Here is a 25,433-nt window from a genome sequence, read left to right as displayed (position 1 = left end):
GGTGGCCAAAGTATTGGAGCTTCAGCTTTAGCATCAGTCCTTCCAGTGAACACCCAGGATTGATCTCTTCTAGAATGGACTGGTTGGATCTCCTTGCAGTCCAAGGGACTCTCAAGAGTCTTCTCCAGCACCACAGTTTAAAAGCATTAGTTCTTCAGCGATCAGCTTTCTTCACAGTCCAAGTCTCACATCCGTACATGACCACTGGAAAAACCATAGCCTTGACTAGATGGACCTTGGTTGGCAAAGTAATGTCTCTGCTTTTTAATATGCTATCTAGGTTGGTCATAACTTTCCTTCCAAGGAGTAAGCGTCTTTTAATTTCATGGCTGCAGTCAGCATCCGCAGTGATTTTGGAGCCCAAAAGAATAAAGTCTGACACTGTTTCCACTGTTTCCCCATTATAGCTCTACTAATGGACATGAGTTTGAGTGAACTCCGGGAGTTGGTGATAGACAGGGACGCTTGCCGTGCTGTGATTCATGGGGTCTCAAAGAGTCGGACACAACTGAGCGACTGAACTGAACTGAACTGAATGGCTGTGAAGTGCTTTTTCATTGTTTTAATTTGCGTTTCTCTGGTGGCTAATGATGTTGGGTATCTTTTTCATGTGTTTATTAGTTATTTATGTATAGCCTCTTTAGAGATACGTCTGTTCATATCCTGTGCTTATCTTTGAATTGATTTGTGTTTTTGTTCTTAGTCGTAAGGGCTCTTTATATATTCTGGATATAGTACCTCATCAGATGTATGATTGCAAGTATTTTCTCTCATTCCAGTGGTTGTCTTTTCACTTTCTTTCTTTTTCTAATATTTGTTTGGCTGTGTTGGGTCTTAGTTGTGGCACCCAGGACCTTTCTTTACAGCAAGTGGTCTCCCTAGTTGTTGGCATGGTATGCAGGCTTAGTTGCCCCACAGCATGTGGTATCTTAGTTCCCCAACCAGGGCTCAAACCACGTCCCCTGCATTGCACAGCAAAGTCTTAACCACTGGACTGCTAGTGGAAGTCCCTCTTTTAACTTTCTTAATGGTAACTTTTATTGCATTAAAGTTTAAAATTTTTATATTGTCCCATTTATCTGTTCTTTCTCTTGGTCTTAAACATTTAGTACAACATTTCTTCTAAGAATTTTATAGTTTTAGCTCTTACCTTGAGATGTTAGTTTATTTTGAGCTAATCTTTGTATATGATAATGAGCTAATCTTTGTATAGATGTTCAGCCTCATTCTTTTGCATGTAGATATCCAGTGTTGCAGCACTGTTTTGTTTTGTTTTTTGCACTGTTTCTCAAAAAGACTTTTCTTCCTGCAGTGAAGACTTTAAACCCTTGTTGAAAATCAGTTGACCATAATTGGGTTTCAATATGGATTCTCACTTATATTTCATTGATCTCTATGTTCATCCTATGCAATACTGGTCTTGATTATTATAGCTTTGCATTATGTTTTGAATTGGGAAATGTGAATCCTCCAACTTTGTTCTTTTTCAGGGTGGTTTTAGCTATTCAGGATTCCTTGAATTCTATGCAAATTTTAAGATCAGCTTGTCAGTTTCTGCAAAGAAGCCTTGATAAGGATTGTTTTCTTTATAGATCAATTTGAATATGTCACTATTTTAATAATATTAAGCCTTCCAATTTATGAACAGTTGTTTTTCCATTTATTTAGGTCTTCAATTTTCTTCAAAGATGATTTTAGGGTACAAATTTGCACATTTGTTAAATTGTACCAAAGTATTTCATTTTCTGGATGCCATTTTGAATGAAATTGTTTTCTCAATTTCATTTTTAGAATATTCATTGCTGGTATATATAAATACAACTGCTTTTTGCATATTGATCTTGTATTACTTGAAGAAACAAGCAGTAATACTTGAAGATCAACAGAGAAATTACTGTAAACCTTGAGTGGTTAGAGAGCACCTCCCAAAGGAGGTGGAGCTGGTCCTGCCTTGTAGGAGTTCTGAGATCTTAAGAAGGCAGTGAAGAGTTAAGAGCTCTTATCAGACAGGGGAAGTGGATTGAGCCAACGCAAGAAACTATGAGCTAATTGAAATAGAACATTCCTTAAAGGCCTCTTGATAGCTAAACAGTGGAATCCAAACGTCTTAGCCTGGCATTTAAAGCCCACTAAAAATCTTTCCCTCACCATTCCAGCCAGAGTGGTTAAGTTGCTGTCCTTCAGATACACCTCAACCCTTTCTGTCCTTTCTTACCTATGCCTCTCCACCTGATTCTTAACCACATCTGATACGTTGAAATCCTAAACCACCCCCACATCCTCAGTGATTACTCCCTGCTCTGAAACTTCATGATCCTTCATAATCATAGAAGCAGTTGGGAAAAAGTTACAAACCTCCCACCAGAGGATACACTTTATATGATGATGAATACTTTTTAATGCATTTTATAAACAGATATAGATTCGTTTAGAGACTTTAACATGATACTTTCCAGCTGTGAAATCTTATGATTCTCCTTTTGCCACTAAAGAAATCAATGTGTGTGTTTTTTTAAAAAAGTCGTCAGATTATGGTGGTAGTGTGTGTGGTTATTTGACTCACAATCAGATTAGTTTAAATATATGGTCAAAGATTTCCCACCTCTGATGCTGAGCAGTTCCATTTAGAAAGATCCTTTAGGCCACATGCTGCTGCTGCTAAGTCACTTCAGTCGTGTCCGACTCTGTGTGACCCCATAGACGGAAGCCCACCAGGCTCCCCCTTCCCTGGGATTCTCCAGGCAAGAACGCTGGAGTGGGTTGCTGTTTCCTTCTCCAGTGTGTGAAAGTGAAAAGTGAAGTCGCTCCGTCGTGTCCGACCCTTAGCGACCCCACGGACTGCAGCCTACCAGGCTCCTCCATCCATGGGATTTTCTAGGCAGTAGTACTGGAGTGGCTTGCCATTGCCTTCTCCGAGACTAGATTAAAAACAACTCCAATAATCATATTTGTTACCACAAAGACCTGGACCAGGGTCAAAACCTCTGGATCTCAACCTGCATATCAGGAACAGAATCCTCTGGGCTAATGAAGGGAGAAGAAAGGTGAATCCAGGGCCGCCAAGATTTGTTTTGAGGTTCTCTCCAATGTTACAGGGCCACTGCCATATACTGCGAGAAATGATCTTCATAATTCATTCCAAGACCTAACGGAGACACAGTTATCTTCAAATAATCATCTCCTGGCCGCAGCGGCTCCACGTAGAGCCCCATAATGATTCTTTGAAGCAGAAGCTTGGTTCCAGTGTATATACTCTAGATTAGAATGAGAGTCCAATTCAGCACAGTGAAAACTTAAATTATTTATTTGTAGAAAATTTCCTTTACTTCTCCATACTTTCGTTAAGGATAGAGGTCCTGAGCTAGAAAGTCTCTTCTGAAGGTAGAATGTAAATTCACGCACTGAAAAGGGTGGGAGCCTTAAAATTATTGTTGTATAATTTTCACAACAAAGTTATTTAATTATTACTAAAAATTACTCGCCACAAGTGAAAGAATTAATCTCTGATAGCTTCCCACATAGCTCAGCTGGTAAAGAATCCGCCTGAAATGCTGAAGATGCCAGTTTGATTATTGGGTCTGGAAGTTCCCCTGGAGAAAGGCATAGCAACCCACTCTAGTATTCTTGCCAGGAGAATCCTCATGGACTGAGGAGCCTGATGGGCTACAGTCCAGGGGGTTGCAAAGAGTCAGATAAAACTGAGCGACTAGGCGTGCACACGTGCAATTAAAGAAATAGAAAAAGTAAGCCGAAGGTTTTCTGTTGGTTTTTTTTTAATTGTTGTTGTTTCTTTTCTGAGAGCTACCATCTCTCACCAGTAAATAACTCAGTTTTAGGTTCTACATATCATATACCAACAGACATTCTGGAGGTTTTTTTATTACTTTTTTTTTGCCATGTGGGATCATAGTTCCTTGACCAGGAATCAGACCCATCCCCCGCTGCAGTGGACGTACAGAGTCCTAATCACTGGACCACCAGGAAATTCCCCCCCTTTTTTTTTAAATTACTTTTAAAGAGTTTTCAGAGCAGTAAAATTGTTTTCAGTTTTCCTAGGAAGATTGAACTGGAAACAATATCAGTCAAGGCTTCTTCAAACTAAAAATTGGTAATTTTAAAAGCCTAAGAAAGTGGCTATGGCACCCCACTCCAGTACTCTTGCCTGGAAAATTCCATGGGTGGAGGAGCCTGGTAGGCTGCAGACCATGGGATCGCGAAGAGTTGGACACAACTGAGCGACTTCACTTTCACTTTTCACTTTCATGCATTGGAGAAGGAAATGGCAACCCACTCCAGTGTTCTTGCCTGGAGAATCCCAGGGACGGGGGAGCCTGGTGGGCTGCCGTCTGTGGGGTCGCACAGAGTCGGACACGACTGAAGCGACTTAGCAGCAGCAGTAGCAAGAAAGTATAGTGAAGTGTTTACATAAACTCATTAAAAACTTAAAGCCCACAGAGCAGTGTTGTGTCTCATTGTTCCTCAGGCATGTCTGTTCACTCTTAAGTTGGAATATTTTGTTCCCTTACTCTGAAAAGGAATTATAATTTGTTCCCTCACTTGGCATCAGCTTTGGCATTTCTTGGCTAAAGAGCAGTTTCACGGTGGCAGCCATAAAAATTGATGAATGAATTACATTCTCAGAAGAAACCTATAATCTCTGCGTACTGTCTAATTGCAATAAAGTACATTCCTTATGCACCTTTTGAAGTAGAAATGATCAAACCATGAGCCCAGGACTTCAAAGTGCCAGTTTCCTGCTGATTGACTTTTCATAAACTTGTATATTTATAAATAGAAGCTATTTCTCTTACCTGAGTAAAAGGCAGGATTATTAATTAGTACCTAGAAATTTCAACCCATAACTCACAAGTTATTTGAAGGAATAGTGGTCTCTTTTCAGATATTTATTATAATGCTTCAAGATTAAAAGGAACTGTCATTATGACTCCTGCTATTGAATTTAGTGGAACTTTTCCCATCTGAGTAATTAAGAACAAACCTTGCTGCTCATTTGTCCCATTCAGTTCCATGAAATTAAGATAGTGATTTTATTTTTCTAATTTTGTCCCATTCTTTCCACTCCAACCATTTCTTCCTACACACTGCATTTCAGTTACATGCTGCTGCTGTGTCACTTCAGTCATGTCCGACTCTGTGTGACCCCATAGACGGCAGTGTGAGCCCACCAGGCTCCCCCGTCCCTGGGATTCTCCAGGCAAGAACACTGGAGTGGGTTGCCATTTCCTTCTCCATCTTTTACTCCTAAGCAGACTCAAAACACTCTATCTTATTAACAAGTTACAGTGTATTAGGATCTTACCACATCCATGTTATGTTGGCTTTTTCAAACTCTTGCTTTTCCTTTCTCAACTTTTCAGCATGCATCAGCTCCATCCTAAAGTATTCGTCATGAAGTTTTGGTTACATAATTCTTATTAATTAAAACAGCATCTGTCATGTTCGAGACATTTTATATATTTGTTCATTTGTCCATTCTGTAAGTATTTATTTAGTGCCTGATCTGAGCCAGGCAGTCTCAACTCTGAGCTCCTCCAACTAACTGTGCCTGCTGTCTGTAACCCACTCTCCTCTATCTGTCCTTTAGTTGTCCTTCCTTAGTTCCCAGTCTTTGCTTTGTACCTGGTATCTCACCCTGCTCTTAGAAAAGGGTCTGATAAGAGTCACTTACTATGTAGTTGGATATAAATCATTGTTTTACCTATCAAGAGGCCTTTTACATTTTGACTTTTCCTATAAATGTGATTGAAAAACTGCTTTTCAGGGAACTTCAGAGGTTGCATATGCTGGTGTTGGGGTTATTGGAGAGGTAGAGTGCCCCCTTCTGGTCCCTTTGAAATCTCACCAAATGAATGGTCTGCCTTTCCCTCCCACCGTCATACTATCCATGCTTCTTCCCACCTCCATGGCAGTGCAGCTGTCACTCCTCCTGCATGAACTGCCTGTAATTTACCCTCAATGTGCAGCTCAACCCATATTCTACTGATACATCCTCCCTAAAGGTTTTTCTGTGCATATTCATTTTTATGCTATTCAATTTCTATGCTATTCATTTTCCTTCTGAGTTCCTCTACTATACGTAGTCACCATCGGTGAGATTAGCACTTAATTGTGCTTTGTTTTAATTAGCTCATTTCCTTTTCCCTGGCTCTAGTGTAATTTTCAAAAACACTGATCATCTTGTCATTTTCTATTTGGACAGTGCCTCTCAAAGAGACACCCTTGGCATTCAGTGAATACCTAAATAGAAATGAGAACATGCCTAGGCCCATACATATAAGTATATTGCATCTAGTAACATTTTGCAAAATGAATTCAACCTTCATTAGAAAAGGGTAACATGTCCAGCTTTAGGGCATTATTAAAATTTCTTTCTAAAGGGAGAAAACAGTCAGCAGCCATTTGTTTTTCTATAAATGCTAATGTCTGAGGGAAATTTTGATTTTTTACTTCTTAACAGGTGGTTTGTTCTGGATGCAGAAACCAGAGACCTCGTCTCTATCCACACAGACGGGAACGAGCAGCTCTCGGTGATGCGCTACTCAATAGGTGGGCAGATATACCCCCACTCCTGGGGGCATTTACCGCTTTTCTCAGTAATTGCATATTTTCACTTCCAGTAATGCTGACTACTTTTTTCTCTGCTCTCTAAAGTTGCTAAGTATTGAATATGTTTCCCCAACAGTAGATTTAATTCTGCTGTATGAAACTGCAAAAGATCTGCTAAAGTTAAACAGTATTCTAAATCGTCAAGCAAACATAAATTTAGAACAAACTGTTACAACTGCATTTGCAGTTGAAAGCAGAATACAGAGCAATCAAATACCATTTTTTTTTAATTACACCTACTTAGAATTTTGAATAGGTATTAGGCTGAATGTTAATAAATTTAGCAGTCTTTTCTTTGTATATAAGAGTAAAACAAATTATAATAATATTCAAAGAATATAAATTTTATAGGCCCTTCAAGTTCTTTAAAAAATCTCTCTAGTTTGCTTTTCACTGTTTACATAGGAATGATTGGTTTGTTAATTAGATAAAATACCCAGCAACTCATTATAAGAATGTGATCAATTCATTTAGCTTTGAGTAATTCTTTTGTATTTTATTCAGAATACTTATTAAGTTTCCAACACCTTTTCGCCTGTATTGATACGGTTTTGATCCACACAGTTCAAGTAACATTTTCTTATATTCAGAAATATATTCCAGTAGTTGTTGGATCAGTGTGAAATCCAAATGATCTTTTGATGACTTATAAGTCCTTTCAAGGAGAAAGCAGTGGCCACCCACTCCAGTACTCTTGCCTGGAAAATCCTATGGACGGAGGAGCCTGGTAGGCTACGGTCCATGGGATCATGAAGAGTCCAACACGACTGAGCAACTTCACTTTCACTTTTCACTTTCACGCATTGGAGAAGGAAATGGCAACCCACTCCAGTGTTCTTGCCTGGAGAATCCCAGGGACAGAGGAACCTGGTGGGCTGCCATCTGTGGGGTCGCACAGAATCTGACATGACTGAAGCAACTTAGCAGCAGCAGCAGCAAGTCATTTCAAAGGAAGCCGAGAACGCTATTCTCTGTGTTGAACAAGGAGGGAAAAGTATTTGCTTTGAGCTATAAGCTTGGCAAGAGTTATTTTGAAGAAGAAAAGGTTAGCTTTTCTGTTTTAGTTTGGCTTTTTTCAGTGCTATCATAGCAAATAACTGCTCAAATGTAGCATTTAAAACCCCAAGATCAGATGAACTCTATTGACCGTCTGTTATGTGATTACAGTGGAGGAGACCATAGAAGAGAACACGGTCCCTTCCCAAGAGAACCTGCCCCATAACTGGAGACATCACAAGTCCTCGGTGGAAATGAGCAGTTGTACACTCAGCTTGCTATATGAATCCTGTATACTTAAACCTATAAAACCAGGTTAACCTCCTTGGGCCTAGTCTGTAGCTAACTAGAAGGAGATGAAGCTAAGGTCCGAGTCCAAGGCCCATGGAGCATTTCCAAGAAGGGATTGTGCACTTGACTAGATGACCATTTGGTTTTCAAGTATGTTTAATGATGGAAGGTGTCATTCATTAAACACCAAATAATATTTGATGAGATTTAACAGCATTTGTAAAATATCATCTGGTATTGGTCCAGTAAAGTGACGGTAGATAAACCTGTCAGTGTATTTCTCTATTCGCCATTTTTTTCCTGTCTCATTCTAGATGGCACCCTCCTGGCTGTAGGATCTCATGACAACTTCATTTACCTCTATGCAGTCTCAGAAAATGGAAGAAAGTATAGCAGACATGGAAAGTGCACTGTAAGTAGTGAAGGGAGATAAACTGACCTATAAAATTGTTGGACAGTTTTACTTCGTAAAAAGAGTTAAACGTTTGCATTGATGTATCACCTTTAAACTTAGCAGACTGAAAGTTGGGTCTCTATCTTTGAAAATTGACATTACCTGACAGCAGAATTTTGCAGTGCCCTTGAAGTTCTAGGAAGATTTCTTACTTGTTTCTCTCTGACTGCTAGTTTTAATGCAGTTTCTGATATCAAAGCTACTTCCTTAGGAAATCCTTAGAAAATAATGCTTTTTAAGATGAAGTGAGTCAGGAATGGAAGGGTATCTCTCACGTTTTAAGCTCAGTGTCCCATGATCCTACCCATCCTCGACACTGCAGTTTCGTTTTCTGCACTGCAGTGACCTCTGTAGCACTAAACAGAACATAATTTATATGAAGAATAGAAGCATACATTAGTTTACTGCATTTCTGATCGATTAGTTTTATCATTATAAGATTAAATTTAGGTTCAGTTACAGACATACTGAGTACCTGTCTTATCGCAGGCAGTTTGCTAACTCAGGAAGCATTCCAGGCACTGGGAATACACCTGAGATTTGTTCATTGTCCTCTAAAAGTACATATTCAAACTGAGGACAGAACGAAAAAGGCAGGAGGTATACCATAGTGATTATTGGGATAAACTTTGGATTGAACTACCTGGATTTTAACTCTCATTTCACTACTCATAAGTGTGACCTTGGGCAAGTTATTTAAAACCTTCTACTTCAGTTTTCTTAGTTATAAAGTGAATTTAGTAGTACTTTCTACTTCACTGGATTGAAACAAGGCATATAAAATACTTGTAATAGTGTTTGGCAAATAAGTGTACTCAATATATGTTAACTATGGTTTTTTATAGAAAATGAGGTGGTTGGTATCATGTTAGCAATCAATTTAGGATTAGCAAATTACTTGATGAGTTAGTGGCACAGATTCTTCAACAGTCTTTACCACAGAAGAGTTTTAGGGCAGTTAATAAAAGAATGAGTTTTTAAAAGCAAATACATAAGTAAAACCCAGGCCATTTACTATTCAGAGAAGAGACTTACTGCCTTTTTTGGTTTATTTTCTTTTTTCTTGGCGGGGAGCATATATTGTTCCGTGTGCCAAAACCAGCCAAAAACTGATCTACAAACAACCTTGTAATTTTTTATAAGTTACCCAAAATATTTTTAATGACTTCAACAAAAATTATGAGTCGGAATACATTAATTTATTTAAATTACATCTTTTAATCAAGTTATTATCTTAATAGTTGGGATATGGAATAGTAGAGTAACAGTGTATCATTGTATATAGCATGATCAGATGTTCCACTGAAAAGGATTTGCAGACTACTTAAGTTTACCCTACCAGGCACCAAAATTTTCTTAATTATTTTTTACCCCAACCTGTTTTTAAAAGTCCATGTCTTAATAAGTAGAGTATTATCAAATATAATGTAATCTTGCGGAATCATAAAATTCTACAGTAGCACGTTAGCTCAGACCTCATTTTACAGACCAAGAGCCTGAGTTTCAGTCTTCAGAGAAGGTATGTGGCTTGTCCTGATCGCATCTTGACATAGTGGCTGATCTGGGGCCTGAACCCTGTTCTCCTGACTTGGTAGGGCAGACTTCTCGAGGTACAAAAGTGCCTCGGATCTTTTAATGTATATGTTGGTGTGCTCTGCTCTTACAGCACAGCACCCGATGCAGGAAGAGCAGCGCGTGACACTGGGCAGTGAGACGACCTTGGGAGTGTTGAGAAGTGGCAGGTTTATCAATTGCATGACACTTATTTAGCCTTCTCCAGTTAGGCAGCTTGTATCTTCAGAGCATATGAAAGTATTATGTTAAAATATCTTTAAAAACTGAAATTTTATAATATTTCTTGAGGCTATAATGAAAGGCTTAACTCCTCTGCTTTTCTAATTGTCTTCTGTTCTGTGCTTTGCTTCCAGCTCTCACTTCTCCTTGCTGTCTGCTTCCACCAGCTGGTCTTATAACCTCATGTCTGCTTTTATCTGTTGTCTGCTATGATATAGGACAGAAAAGGTTGGGCTAATGCTGCCTGGCCACTTTCTAGGTTGCAACTTTAGGCAAGTTAATTTCTGAATCTTAATTCTTAAAATTGGAGATTATAATATTTCCTACTTTTATAGGATTGCTGTAAAGATTTTAAATGTGGCAGCTGGACCTGCTCGCAAAGTTCCAAACACAAATGCTGTTTTCTGTTTTCTTTCCAGTACTTCCTGTTATTACTAGTTGACATTTAAGTGACCCTATAGCTTCAGAAACATACTGGGCTTAGAACTTTAGGAAGTGTCCCTCTAACAAATTACAAGCAAGCAGCTGAAACTGTCCCTGAGTGTCAGCATGGTAGCTTCCTGTTTGACTCAAGTTCCCGCGTGCCTTTTAACACGGCTACTCCAAGACTGGAGCCCAGGGGAGTGTGTGTTCAGTTGCAGTGATGTACTGAAAAAGCATTACACATAGGTAAGAACTGCTGGTAAAATGCTTCTTTTTTGGTCAGGATTTTGGTAAATGAAAAAATATATACAAAGAGAAGAGTAAAAGACTTTTAAACTGTCTACCTGGAAATCACCAAGAAAATTACCGATAACACTAGTGTTGTATATATTTCAATATTCCTGTAACAGGAATTCTGTTGCAATCCTTTGTGGCTTAAACAAATGGGGGTTATGTTTTCATTTAAAAGAAGTCACCAGGGACTCAGGATTCTTCGTTCTTTCTACTTCCATCATCCTCAGTATGGTGCTGCTGGAATTCCAGTCATCATGTCCTGGTTCCAGGAAGAATCAGAGCAAGGGGAAAAAAGACGTTCTTCCTCCTAAGTCAGTTCTAAAGTTTCCCTAGTAGCCCCACTCAGTGACTTCTGCCACCCAGAACTGCAGAAGAGGTTAGTAGATACAGGGTTTTAGCTGGGCACTGAAAAGGAGAGAGAGTGGAATGGATAAACATACTTTACATATCTGCACTCTGAAGATTGACTTAGAAAGGCTGATCCTCTGGAAATCAGCTTTCTCTCAAAACAGCAAAGCACATCAAAAATGTAATGGGGGAAAAATCCTAATTGCAATAATAACAAAAACTGTAGATGCTTTGAGAATAGACTTAGCAAGAAAAGCACAGGAAGCTATGTGAAACATGGCTGAAATACAAACTAAGAACTGAAAAATAGACATAACGTATTTCTGGAAGAAAAGACTTGACAAAATATCTGTTCTCTACACATTAGTCTCTAAATTTGATGCACTCTTACTTAAATTTTCATGATATTTATGAGCTTGATAAAATCCTTCTAAAGTTCATCTGAGATTTTCCACATTATAAAACTATCACAGTTGGCTGGGAATAGGTAGATAGACTAATGGAACAGAGAAGAGTCCAAAAGCAGATCTCCGTTTATATGGAAATTTACTAGATAATGCAAGAGGTATTTCAAATCAGAAGAGAAACAGTGGGCTCTTCTCAGCCTGCATTGTCCAGCGTCACAGCTATTAACCGCAACTTTATGAAATTAACTACAATTCAGTTCCCTGGGAACACTGGCCACATTTTGAGTACTCAGTAGCCACAGGTGCTGGCTGCTGCTGCATTGGACTGCACAGATACACATGTTTTCATCACTGCAAAAAGAAAGGTCATTTGGATATCACTGCCCTAGATAGGGAGGGGACACCTGCTAAGTTGATTCAGTCGTGTCTTGACTCTTTGTGCCCCTATGGACTGTAGCCTGCCAAGTTCCTCTGTCCATGAGAATTGTCCAGGCATAGTACTGGAGTAGGTTGCCTCCAGGGGATCTTCCCCACCCAGGGTAACCTGTATCTCTTATGTCTCCTGCATTGGCAGACAGGTTCTTTACCACCAGTCAGGACCTGTTAAATGATAGAAAATTGATTCTTTGGGGAGTGTCCTTGGGCTCGCTGAGAGTCAGATCCCTCAACACTTGGCACCTGTTGAAAAACTGCCAAGAGCTTTTCAAATAGCCAAACCAAGAAAGCCCCCTGTTACAATTCTACTTCATTGTCAGACTTGCCATGGCTTAGCATCATGGCCCCCCACCCCCCAGCAGCCACCTGGACACCTGCTTAGGAAAAATTTAGTGTCCTATGAACTCAAGGCCTCAGTACTTTTTTGAAAACTCATCAGGTAATATTAATCTACAGCCAGGGTTGCAAAGCACTGATGTAGGTGATGACATTCTGTGTGATTAACAAAAGATTTAGCTGAAATATTTCAGACTTTTCCAGAGTGTATGCTCAGGCACCATCACTTGTGATTATTACTGTGGCTACACCATTCAGCTGCTTAAAGGCACTAATGAACATACCAGCTTAGAATACTCTTGTTTCTCTTCTGGGAGGTATACTTATTTGCTCCCAACCATGTCTTGCCTATGGGGAGACTTTTGAGGGGGTTTCCCCCCCAACATATGCATGTATCTTTGATGGCCTGTGATTTAGATGAGACAAGGACACTGAAGTGGAATATGGGAAGGCAGCATCATAGATTCCTAGCTGAAAGTCGCATCTCATCTTTGCTTCTTTATTGGACTCCATATCAGGGAAAAAATACTTTGTTTCCCAGTATGAATTGATAGCTTTCTAAATTTGGGGGCTTTTCCTACTCAAGTTCTTTCTGAGAATACCCTAAATACATCATGTCCGACACAGATGTGAATTAAATGAATGTTATGTATCCATACAATGCTTTTGATTCTTTTCTAAGTAATACTATTAAAGTCTCTTCAGAGAGATTCAAACAGTATTCTTAAGCACTGTGTTAGGAGGAATGCTTCCTGGAGGACAGTGCTTTGCCGTGATTAGTTAAATCCTCATTCATATAGTGCCAGTGTTCTTATCTTAGAAGCTTGGCTTCTCTGGATGCCAGCCAGGCATCAGACTGATGAACCCTGTGAAAAAGATCTGTGGACACCCATCCTCCTGCCCTACTCAGAAAATATCCACAAACCATATACATATTACTGGTGTTGATTTCTTGTTAAGTTGGGAGGCCTCCCACATGCCTAGCAGGTAATTCATAACCTGTTTGCTGACATGCCACCTAACCTCCAGTGACTTCAGGAAGCTTCATGGTTCTCAAGTTCACGTAAATTCATTTAGATGTATAAATTTGGGTATTTTCCATACAGCACTGTGGTGGATTATAGCACCAGGGAGGTTTTAGGACATGTCACTGAACTGCAGAAGGCCTCTGGAATAATTAAAATACTTCGTGTAAGTCATTAAAAAGTATTTTGAATTTATTAACATTTTTTAAAAATTTATTTTTGGCTGTGCTGGGTCTTCGTTGCTGCACAGACTTTCCTCTAGTTTTGGCTACCGGGTGCTGTTCTTTGTTGCGATGCTCGGGCTTCTCATTGCAGGGGCTTCTCTTGTGGAGCACAGGGTCTAGGCCTCGTAGGCTTCAGTAATTGCGATTCCCGGGTTCTAGAGCACAGGCTCAGTAGTTGTGGCGCGTGGGTTTAGTGGCTCCGAGGCACAATGTGGGTCTTCCAAGATCAGGGATCGAACCCATGACTCATGCAATGGCAGGTGGATTCTTTACCACTGTGCCACCAGGGAAGCCCCTGAATTTGTTAACTTTAAAAATAAAAACCATGTGAGCAGAAAGCTAATAATTCAAAAAGTACAATCAAAATTATTAATGTTTTAATACTGAGTATAGGAGATAAGTGATTTTGAGTCTCTGTTGGTTTTAGTGTAAACTATAAGACCTGTGTGATTTATCCGCATTAGTTTATTGAAAATCATCAAATGCTTACATGCGAAGCCAGCATAATATGGCACTTCAGTAATTTTTTGTTTGAATTCCCGTGTTAGTAAAACCTAAGCAGAAAAAGATCTTTTTGTATAAAGAGTCAGATAGATGATTAACTATTGGATCCAGTTGATCAGAGGGAGTGGGTAATTATTGGGTAACTTTTCCCCCAGCATATTGTTTGGAGATAGTTTTTTTGGAGATCTCCACATGCCATGGGTACTCAAGAAACAGACCAGGAAAATTGTACTCTTCTTGTATACAACCTGGAACCAAAATTTCATTCTCAAAAATGAAGTCACTCTAATTAGGGCCACTGGTGACTTGAAATAAGGCCAGAGGTTCAGGTGTCTGTCCGCGCCTTCTGAGACTGTCTTCCCTGGAAGTGTAGCGCTGGTCTCCAAGTGGAGGCACCAGCAGGAGGCGCCAGGCTCCGAGTGCTTGCCATTCCCACCGTGGTCGGCTCTCTTCAGTTCCGCAGTTCCGGCTCCCAACCAAAGACCCGCTCCAAACCATAAGCCTGATTTAGTTCCAGAGGCCGTGATACCGCTCTACTTCAGGAATTCCCAGTGAATGGCTACCGAGAAGACAATATTGATTAGCTGTGAGACTGCTTATCATTCATTCAGAACTCTAAATACATTCTAATGATGATGTGTTACTTCCTAGGGACATTCCAGCTATATCACACACCTTGACTGGTCCCCAGACAACAAGTTTATAATGTCTAACTCGGGAGACTATGAGATCCTGTACTGTAAGTATGAATGCTCACATACAGTTGAGATGTCTGAGAGGGCTCTGTCGGGGAGTAAAGAGCAGGCTCCATGAAGTCTGAAATGTGCAGCACTGCACAATGGCCCCTCTAACCCAGCAAAGCATGTGCTCCTCGAAGCTGCCTAAGGACCGAGAATCTCAAAGAAAGTAACCAGTTCATTCAAATGTCATAAGTATTCAACGAGACTGATCCTGCTGTGGATGGTTCTGTATTTAAGAGCTCCTCCTGCAGACAGGAAGGAGTATAATGGATGGGCGTTTTTGCTTGTTAAAGAAAAAAGAATAACTTCAGTGGGAAAGTTTATAATTCTTTGTGTGCGTGCATGTTCATTGCATCCAACTCTCTGCAACCCCATGAACTGTAGCCTGTCAGGCTCCTCTGTTCCTGGAGTTTTCCAGGCAAGAATACTGGAGTGGTTTGTCATTTCCTACTCCAGGGGATCTTACTGAACCAGGGATCTAAAACCATGGTAAACACTTTCTTTTCCTTTCAACTTTGTCTTAATATGTTTCAGTGTATGGATTATAAATACAAGTAAACATGGCTAGTTTGAATCAAGATGCATTTTCAAATCCATTTGTACACAAGCCCTATGAATATACTTCCTGTTTCTAAATTTAAAGGGGACATTGAACATGGCTGCAGACTAATGAGAAATCGATCAGAATGTAAGGACATCAATTGGACGACATATACCTGTGTGCTAGGCTTTCAAGTCTTTGGTAAGGACATTGCACTTGATGGGAAAAGTCGGTCTTGTGCTGTTTTTATGTGTAATACTTAAATTTCTAAATGAAAAATAGTCTACATGTATTCTTTTATTTTTTATTGAAGCATAGTTGAATTACAGTGTTAATCTCTGCTATCAGCAGAGTGATTCAGTTATTCATACACATACATTCTTTTTCATATTCTTTCCCATTATGGTTTGTTACAGGATATTAATATAGTTCCCCATGCTGCACAGTAAGACCTTGTTGTTTATCCATTTTATATATACTAGTTTGCATCTGTTAATCCCAAACTGCCAGTCCAAGCCTCTCACACCCCTCCCCCTTGGCAGCCACCAGACTGTTCTGTGTCTGTGATCCTGTTTCATAGATGGGCTCAGTTTGTCATGTGTTAGATTCCACATATAAGGTATCATAATGGTGTATGTCTCTCTTTGACTTCCTTCACTTAGTACTACATGTTTTCTTTTGTGTTAACTGCTATTAATGTCCAATTCAGAGAAGTTAAATATATTAGAATTGAACCAGTACAAGGTTTATTCTCTACAGAATCCATTGGTCCCTAATAAATATAAGACAGTTAGAAAGGAAGGGCATTTACATAATATGATAGATTGCCTTTTGCGTTTTTTCCTCCAGGTGAAAATTGAAGCTTTCAGATTAGTAAAAAGCATTTTCAAAATAACAGCTTTATTATCACATACCATATACCAAGTGTACAATTTGGTTATTTCAGCATATTCACCAGATAATCGTCCAGCCATCATCACTGTCCAATTTTAGACCATTTTCATCACCCAGAAAGAAATTTCTCTGCCCTTGAGCAGTCACTCCCCTACCTCACCCTTCCACAACCTCCCAACAACCACTGATCTTTTTTTAATGATTTGCATACTCAGGACAGTTCACATAAATGGAATCATACAATATGTGATGCATTAAAACTGACTTTTTTCCTTTAGCACAAGATGTTCAGGGTTCATCATGTGGTAGCATGTATCCATACTTCATTATGGCTAAATATCCCTGTGTACAGCTGTACCACATTGTTGATCATTAATTGATGGACACTTAGGTCGTTTCCACTTTTCAGCTATTATAAATAACGCTGGCATGAACAGTAATGTACAAGTTTTAGTGTAGATGTGTTTTCATTCTCTTGGGTATATACCTAAGAGTGGATTTGCAGGGTCACGTGGTAATCCTGTGTTTGTCCTTTGGAGGAACTGCTGGACTGTTTCCCATAATGGCTGCACCATTCTTTCCTGCCTGCAGTGTACCAGGGTTCTTTCTCCACGTAGTTGTCAGCAGCTGGTTGTTTTGCATGTGGGTCCAGTGTTCCCACTACCATTGGTTGACATATGAAGGCATTCTCAGTAGACGTTATTTAAAGATAAAACGTGGAGATCATTCCTAATAAATATTATTCCTAAAAATATTATTTTTAGTCTAGTAGGGATTTGTGCTAATCATGTGAACATCACCAGTGCCTCAGGATGATTCAGAATAATTAAATTTGCTGTGTCAACTTTTGGACATAAATAATAGTTTCAGGAAAATTCTATGGATAGCATGATAGACTAGTGGATTATGACCTATGCATTTCCATTAAGAAAGAAAAAGGTTTTTTTAAAAAAGTGCCTGCCTGAAAAGGAGCAGTGAAAAAGTATGTAAATGTTAGACTGCCCAGAGTCCACTTTGCAGACACAGTGCCCGCATTGTTTCTGCCTCTGGTACAGAAGCAACTGAGAATATCCCCTCCAGCTATAAACTTTGAGGAGTTTATTGTTGAGTTGAGACAAGCTATATTTATTAGCCCCACCTGCTGGTTACTAGTGAGTACTTCTGAGTCTTAAAGTCTGAAATTTTTAATCTTGAGGTTCTTTCAGTTTAATTATTATTAGTTAGATTTCAGATAATATTTCATTTGAGTGAAGTATTGAGGCACTAAGAAATCTATAAGGGAAAATTAGCAGCTAAGAGTCTGAACACAGATGAAAATTATTAAGTTTCTAAAATAAACATACGTAGCGTGGCACTTGTATTTTTCAGACTAACTTTTCTAACACTGCACCCCCCCGCCATGTTTCCGTATCAAAGGTGTCTGGCCAGAAGGATCTGATGGGACCGATATCAATGCACTGGTGCGATCCCACAACAGAAAGGTGATAGCTGTTGCTGATGACTTTTGCAAAGTCCATCTGTTTCAGTATCCCTGCTCCAAAGCAAAGGTAAAACCAACTTAATAAAGACTAGTGTTATATTTAGGGACTTTTGTTTGGGGGATAATTTTGTGTCAATGGTGGGAAAGTATCTGTAGGGTTGCTAACTACTCTCCATAATGCTAGAGTGCACAGGGAGAGCAAACAGGGCGGTCTGTGAGCGTCCATGCAGGCAGCACTCGTATTTGCCTTCATTATGGTAAAAGAGAAGACGCTTGAGGACGTTTCACTCGTTTTTGTTTTTCATTTTGATATCTTAGCAGTTTTATATTTCTTCTAAAAATATTAAAATATTTTATTTTTGATACACGATCAACATTATAAGACTCCTAAACCATCTATAATCCTACCAACCTAGTAAATTCTCCCCTAGCCATCTCAGTAGAATAGTCACTAAACTCTTAACAAGTATAGCAACCTGACATGCAGAAGAGACATTTTTTAAACATAGTCTAAAACAACTGTCCAGTTACTTTGTTTTCCACATAAATAGGTATTAAAAGGAAATTGCTGCTAGCTTTATTCTTCAGCCAGTGATCTGTGTTTTTTTAGCTTGTTTCACAAACTGAATTGACGTTCCTAACCTAGTCTCCTCCATTGCTGTAAGTAGGCATGTAGGGAATGAATTTAATTTTGCTGTCTATTTCACGTAGGCTCCCAGTCACAAGTACAGTGCCCACAGCAGCCACGTCACCAATGTCAGTTTTACTCATAATGACAGTCACCTGATTTCAACTGGTGGAAAAGACATGAGCATCATTCAGTGGAAACTTGTGGAAAAGTTACCTTTGCCTCAGAATGAGACTCTAGCGGATCCTACACTCACCAAAGCCCCTCCCTCTTCCATCGAGAGTGTGGTGCAGTCCGATACTCCCACACCGCCTCCTTCCCAGTCCTTAAACGAGACAGCTGAAGAAGAAAGTCGGATAAGCAGTTCTCCCACACTTCTGGAGAACAGCCTGGAACAGACCGTGGAGCCCAGCGAAGACCACAGTGAGGAGCAGAGTGAGGGGGGCAGCGAAGACCTCGGTGAGCCTGTTTATGAAGAGCCAGCCAGTGAGCTAAGCGAGGAGCAGAACAAAGCCACTCTTCCAGGGGACCAGCAAGACCCCTCATGCCTGTCCTAACACCAGGACTTCAGTGTGACTCGCTTTTTCCTTCAAATGCGTGTGGTCTTGCGATAGCAGAGTTCAGATAACATGCCGAGAAGTGATGAATCACTATTGATGGAGTTTTGGTTTCCACGTAATCTGTCTTCAACAATCTCATCTTCCGTCTCTTAAATGCAGTTAACCTAAATTAGGTTCGGTTTGATGTGTGTTGAAAATTAACCAAACTTAATAGTAGGAAAAGACTGAAACATTGATTATGTCTCAGAAATTACTGTGTCTGTGAGTAGTGTGATGTAAATACTGGAAACAGAAACAGCAGTTGTACAGATTTAAAAATAAACCCCTCGTTACCTGAACAGGTTTCCTTCAGGACAGCCAGAGGCGTCACAAACACTGTTACTCATCTGCTCATCTACCGGCTCAGACTGTGCTTTTTTCTTTCCTGATGCTGAAAATCAGAAAAAAAAAAAAAAAAACTCTGAGACCCTCCCACCCCAGATATCTAATGGAAATTTTTTAGTTAACGAGAAACTTCAGTATGGCTATGAGCAGTGGTGTGGCCTTCCTGATTAATAACACAGTTTTCTTATGCTGCCAGCAGACGTCCAGATGTGCTTGTTAGTCTATGTAGGTGCTGCTTTTTCTAAGTCAGAATGAGGAACAGTCCCTGAATTTCCTGTGTGCAAATCTATTTTATCTTAGAATTGAGAAAGCAGTGGTTTGTTAAAGAGCTTTTAATGTATATTAAACCATTAACTCAAAAATAATGGATTCCACCAAGGATCCCTTTACTGGCCTAAACATTTTCAAGTGAATGGAAGGAAAAAAACCGCATGCCTATAAAACTAAACTTGGCTAATTTTAGCTTAGCCTTCATCATAATTTGTTCCCTCAATAACAGAAATACTAATACAGTAAGTTTAAATGATTAAATTGGTGCTTGAAATTCATTGGTTTAGTTGTAATTTTTATATAGATTGAGGGATAAAATAACAAATTACAAATTATTTTTTACAGAAGTGTGACAATAGTCATAGTAATTTTTTATAAATTGCATACTTAATAGACTTCCTATATATGTGGTGATTTTTCTCTGGTGGAGTTGCTTTAAGCCTTGTAGTTCTGAGTGACTGTCCACTGCTACTGGGGGCAGTGCATGTATTTTTATGCAGTGGATAGTTTTGGTTTTTTATTGTTGTTTTTTTTTTTTTAAAGTTTTGTCAGACGATTGTTTTTAAGTCTGTGTTTCCTATTTTCAAAATAATTACTGACAAATATGCATTTCCTATATATTTGTTTATACTTTGATTATAAAAAGACTTATTTTTTAACTTGCTGCATTGTTTTGATATCTTTTTGTTGTTGTTAGATCATGTTTAGAAACTTCAGATGAGTTCAGAAGTCTTAAGTATGCAAGTGTTTACGTGATTGTGCCATTCCAAAGTGCTTCAGAACTGTCATTCCCTTCTATCTTCTCAGGAGTAATACAAGTCAGGTATTTCATCATCTGGTAACATACAGACTCCAGTGAACGCCCAAGGACACTCGCCACATTTGTATTCAGATGCTGTGTGTAAGGGTGTGGGTGTGTGTGCAGGGGTGAGTGAGTGCAGACACTTACTCTGTGTGTCTCTCTATAAGAAGATTCGTGCCACATTGAAAATACTCGGTGTGTCTCTCTGTGTATAGGTATATGTTGTGTATATCTCTTTCCTTTTGTTTACAACTGTTCAGAAAAAAAAAACCTCAAAGCAGTTCTCTTCAAAGGAAGAGAGACTCCAAGCAACCCATCATTTTTCAGTATGTTTATACATAATTATCAGAGGGCAGCAGCAGTATCAGGCATATATTTTTGCCTATTAGCTGTGGTGATTGAATCATCAGGTCAGCATGTGCTAGAACCTGCAAAATAATAGGAGATGAACAAGTAATTCTAGAAGAAGAAAAACGCATTTTGTAAAGTACCTGGGGGATACCGCTCCCCATGATAAGCAGGGAGTGTATCTGGGGTATCAGTCACCTTTGGGGTTGCTGTGTACAATGAAATTTATATTCGTGATATTTGTGATATCTTGGGTGGTAGTTTCAAAAAGACACTACTAATACGCAGAAAGCGTTCCAGCTCTCTATTGCTGGCAACTACTGTTTAACAGTCAATTAAATCTGTGATTATGGTTGGAAGTGGGTGGGATTATGAAATTGTAGATTTTTTTAGAAAAACTTGTGAATGAAAATGAATCCAAGTGTTTTATGTGAAGATGTTGAGCCATTTCTATCATGCATTCCTGTCTTATGACAGAAAATTTGAAGATTAAAAAATAAAACAATCAAAATGTTTTGTTTGTCTCTCTAAATGTGTCTTGAGTCTTTCTTACTTTATGCTGCTGGTTTCATCCAGTTATCAGGAGACACGACAGACAGTTCAGGACATATTTATCAGCTGACCACTGCCGCTATGGATACAGCCATTCTGGCAGTGACAGACTCCATCTCATAAAGCTAGAGGAAATTACTTCTGATTTATGCTTCCATTTAATAGGCAATAGCTTCATTTTAATTTATTTCATGTCTGCACTCACTCAGATGTTTACACTGGGTGATCCTAGCTACCTGCCTCCCTGGTGTTCGCCTGCGGGAAGCCCTTGAACTCAGCATCCTGCTTTCTCCATCTCTCCTGGGTTGCTTAGTGACACATCCTCTGCACACCACAACCATAAATTAACTGCTGCACATTTTTCTTTATGAAGAACTAAGTATTCCATACATTTCCCAGTTTTACAGTCATGGAAATGATGGGGTTTTCATCAACACCTTACTTGTCCGTGGTGACAGCCACTCACACACACTAACCTGTAAGAGGCGTCCTGGGTCAGCAATTCCTCGCCACCAATTTGAGACAAAATGGCCGGCAGGCAGCAGAACAGATGCGCTAAACAATGTGAGTTTTCTGAATAAAAAAGGAACTCCAAGTCAGGAACCTGTTTATGGGGAAACAGTGGTGAATCAGATCTTGAACGTACTGGTGTGGTAGTGTAAATTCTAGAAGGAACTATGTTTCCAGCTTACAAGGGGAACTAAAAGGCAGCTTAGGACAAGGCCATGTTTCTAGGACAAAGGAGACAGGCTGAAGAGCGGATATACTGGCCATGAGTGGAGCAGAGCTGCTGCTCGAGGAGTCTATGCAGCCAGAGCCCCCAGATGCCCCAGCCTCATACAGCGCACAGGGCGGGCTGGGGTTCAGGAACAGCCCCATGTTCACTCACCCAGATGACCTCGCGCCAGGACATCACGCGCTGTAACTTCAAAGCTAGAGCCTCTTCCACTTACAATAGGAGAAAGACGTTCTCTAGAAACGGAGGAAGAAGGAAAGGATGAGGGTGAAGATGCACAGATTTTGGAAAGGAGACGGGGCAACATCAGAGGCCCTATGTCATCTCAGTCCGCAGTCCAGGGGAGGATGCGACACATTCGTCACCATCACAGAAACAGGCGCTGCTGAAGAAGCGGCCTTTGTCCAGGATGCCCAGGACTGGCATCTTCAAGGACCTTAGAAAAAGTTTCCAGGCATTTTCCCTGAAAAGTAGATGCAATCCTTTGTAAAGGGCAACTGCTGCTCTCAGGGACTAGAGTCATCTTTTTCAGAGGAAACCTGGATTTCTACACCACCCTCATTAATGGATTCCTACAATAACCTCTGATACAAAAAAGGCAAGGGAACTAAAAGAGAAATAATCCCAAATGGAAGAAGAAAGTTTGGTTCCTGTAGACATGTCAGCATGTTTCATTTCTGAATCCGTGGGTGACATCCTCAGGAGACTTACTGAACTGAACACGTGTGATTTTTACCAATCCAGAAATCTGGAAGAAAAAGATACCACTTCTATATCTCAGAGGACAAAAATACAAGAAATGTGGGAAACTAAAACAGTGCTCACTGATTATGACACATCCATGTAGAACTAAATGTTATTTAACCATAATAGCTGACACTTGTAACATTTAGAGCTTTCCACCAATTCTTTCAACCATCCTACATTCGATCACCATTTTACAGATGAGTAAACTTACAGATGAAAAGCGAGGTCACCCTAATAGTACCAAGTGACTGAACCAACATTTGAAGGCAGGTCCCCCTGCCTCCAGAGTCCCTGGGGTAGCCCTGCAGCCAGGCACTGTAGGAGATGCTTACTACAGAAGAGTAATACAGTGATTATTATTAATAAGAATGAAATGGGCTAAGCTTCTGGTAGGAAGGATTTGAGAACAGTATAGCGAAAAATCACAGAAAGTGGTTAGGCTTTGGAACAGTCGACTCTGGGCTCTGAACAATCACAGATGACAGGGACCCCTCCCTGGCACAAGACCCATCCTGCCAGCCCTACAACTGGAGTGGGGGGCCAAGCTTCCAGGCCACCCCACAGCACCTCCCGCCAGCGCCTCTGCACTTCCTGCCTGCTTTGGCTCCCGAGTCCTCAGTCCCTCCCTGAGGTTCCATTTTAAACCTATTTGTATGGAGACGCTGCTCCCTTATTTTCCAACCTCCAAGCAGTTTGTTTCACTGAAAAAGAAGCATAGCAGCTTCTTTCTTCACCAGTCAAGTGCTTCTTCCCTTAATCTCCCGCCCAGGCTACGGCACAGAGCCTTGATCCTGCCTCTCCTCTCCCTCAGCAATGTAAACACGCAGTCCTGAGAGCAAATTTCCCTGGGGAGTCACCCAGGGACAGAGGTGAATATGCATATAACCACTGGTGCTGACAGTGTGTCGCTGAGGTGATGCACGTGCGCTGTGCCAGATCTCACTAAGGGAGCTGGAGACAGTGCTAGAAGGGGACTTAGGGAGGAAAGATAACCTTCTAATAAAAAGCAAAAGCGCACATACCTGGTCAGCCGTTTTACCAAGCCAGAGTGCGCCCTAGGCAAGGTCAAGGGTACTCGAGCCCACCCCTCCACAGTGATGCCCATTCAGCCAACACTGGGGTGGGCTGACTTGGTGACCTGGTGGAAGCAGGGAAACCAGAAGCTGGCATTCTCCTACCGCATCAGCCATAGAACTTTCTCAGTTAACACAACTGTGTATGTGATGTCCAGGCAGGGCAGGGCCTCTTCCTTCTGCAGACTTTCAGTCTCTGCAATAAAAATGTATTGTGCTGCTGACACAGTCAAAGAGGAAGCCGGTCTGAACCCAGCAAGCTTGTGTGGGACTCGGATCCACAGGCGTCACGGTTTCATCAGATGTACGTACAAACCCTCCTCGTACAAGGAGCTCGACCAGGCTCAGCAGGGAAAGATACAGGCCCTGCCCTCATGGAGCATGGATCCTGGAAAGCCAGTCTGGGAAGTCTACCAACTGTATGTTTCCATTGATAACACTATTGAAGTGACAATACTCTAAAGAACAGACTAGCGATTGCCAGGGGACAGCAAGGGGGGAGATGTCACCTAGAGGGGCGGCACGGGGGCCCCCTGTGATGATGAGCAGGTGCCATCTTGGTTGTGCAGGTGATGACATGAACCTACACGCAGCACCAAATAGCACTGGTGGAAACCAATTAAGACCTGTAGTCTGCATGACTGCTGTGCAAGTGAACCCTTCCTGGACTTAATACTATACGCTATATGATGTCACCACTGGGGGGAAGCTAAGCGAAGGGTTCACTGGACTCTCTTTACACTTCCTCTAAGTCTACAGTTAATCCAAAATAAAAAATTTCTCTGAAATAATGATATAGAAACTCCCTTCTCTTTATGCTTTTGACGGAAATATGGAAACAAAAAACAGATTTTTTAAATAAAATTTCTATCCTGGTGCAGCTGAGGTATTCCACCTGTGATCAAATAAAACACTGCCGATGTGGAACACGCTCTCTGCAGCTTTCCCCACCTCTGCTCAGCCCCCACAGGGTCTGGGGGAGACCGTGGCAAGGGGGGGCTCACTGGTCAGAGGGTGTGCCTGGGAGCACAGAGGCTTTACCTGCTCATGGCTGAGAAACAGTCAATGCATCATCCTGCTGCTAGCAGAGTCCTCCCCGCCCCTGGATAGTCACTCCTCCTGGGTCCGCACTGGCTTCCCCTTCTGCCTGCCCTGAGTGTCGCTGATGCTCATGCCCTTGCTTGGAAATGCCCACATGGCAAGTCCCCACGGCTGCCTTCTCTCAGGTGGTTGGGCTGAATCACCTCCCCTTACTCAGACTTAATAAAATGACAAGAAAAAAGAATTCTACTATTTATGGGTCCCCAGTGAAACTGCTGCAGAATTGAGATTAGGTGACCAGGTTTTCTCCTTGGAGAGTGATGGCCCCATGGTTTCATTGGCAAAATCCATTTTCATGTGGCCTACTGTTTGCTGCCCATGAATATCTCAGCACCGGAATCATTAGCAGGAGCATTTGCCAGGCTTTGACATTTCCATTTAGAAGATGAATTAATTCTGAGCTGAGCCACAAGTCCCTT

The 25,433-nt window shown here is 40.7% G+C and overlaps 1 protein-coding gene and 1 long non-coding RNA gene across 9 annotated transcripts in view; one reads left to right on the top strand and one right to left on the bottom strand.

The window, feature by feature from the left end:
- EML4 (EMAP like 4) overlaps positions 1-19,484 on the top strand; it is a 157,361-nt gene extending 137,877 nt beyond the window's left edge. For all 6 annotated transcript variants that reach the window (XM_088841520.1, XM_088841522.1, XM_088841521.1 and 3 more), the window contains 6 exons: positions 6,479-6,567; positions 8,229-8,326; positions 14,810-14,897; positions 15,542-15,640; positions 17,750-17,880; positions 18,525-19,484. In XM_088841520.1, coding sequence (XP_088697646.1) covers positions 6,479-6,567; positions 8,229-8,326; positions 14,810-14,897; positions 15,542-15,640; positions 17,750-17,880; positions 18,525-18,998 — 979 coding nt within the window. In that variant the 3' untranslated portion in view covers positions 18,999-19,484. The remainder of the gene's footprint in view (positions 1-6,478; positions 6,568-8,228; positions 8,327-14,809; positions 14,898-15,541; positions 15,641-17,749; positions 17,881-18,524) is intronic.
- LOC129539858 (uncharacterized) lies at positions 14,024-22,632 on the bottom strand. Of its 3 annotated transcripts, XR_016038614.1 has the most exons (4): positions 22,247-22,632; positions 21,834-21,930; positions 19,335-19,431; positions 14,024-14,717 (listed from the first exon to the last, which is right to left on the bottom strand). It is a non-coding gene; the product is annotated as an uncharacterized LOC129539858 (long non-coding RNA). The 3 variants fall into 3 exon arrangements; XR_008682533.2 differs by lacking the exon at positions 14,024-14,717 and having other exon boundaries at positions 19,300-19,431; positions 21,834-21,961; XR_016038613.1 differs by lacking the exon at positions 14,024-14,717 and having other exon boundaries at positions 19,300-19,431.
- Between the last annotated feature and the right edge of the window lie 2,801 nt (positions 22,633-25,433).

This window comes from Moschus berezovskii, chromosome 11 (assembly GCF_049115385.1).
Source record: "Moschus berezovskii isolate FMDL1 chromosome 11, NW_MosBer_1.0, whole genome shotgun sequence".
NCBI lineage: Eukaryota > Metazoa > Chordata > Mammalia > Artiodactyla > Moschidae > Moschus > Moschus berezovskii.
The sequence above is the reverse complement of the archived record's forward strand: the minus strand, read 5'-3'. Positions and strand labels throughout refer to the sequence as shown.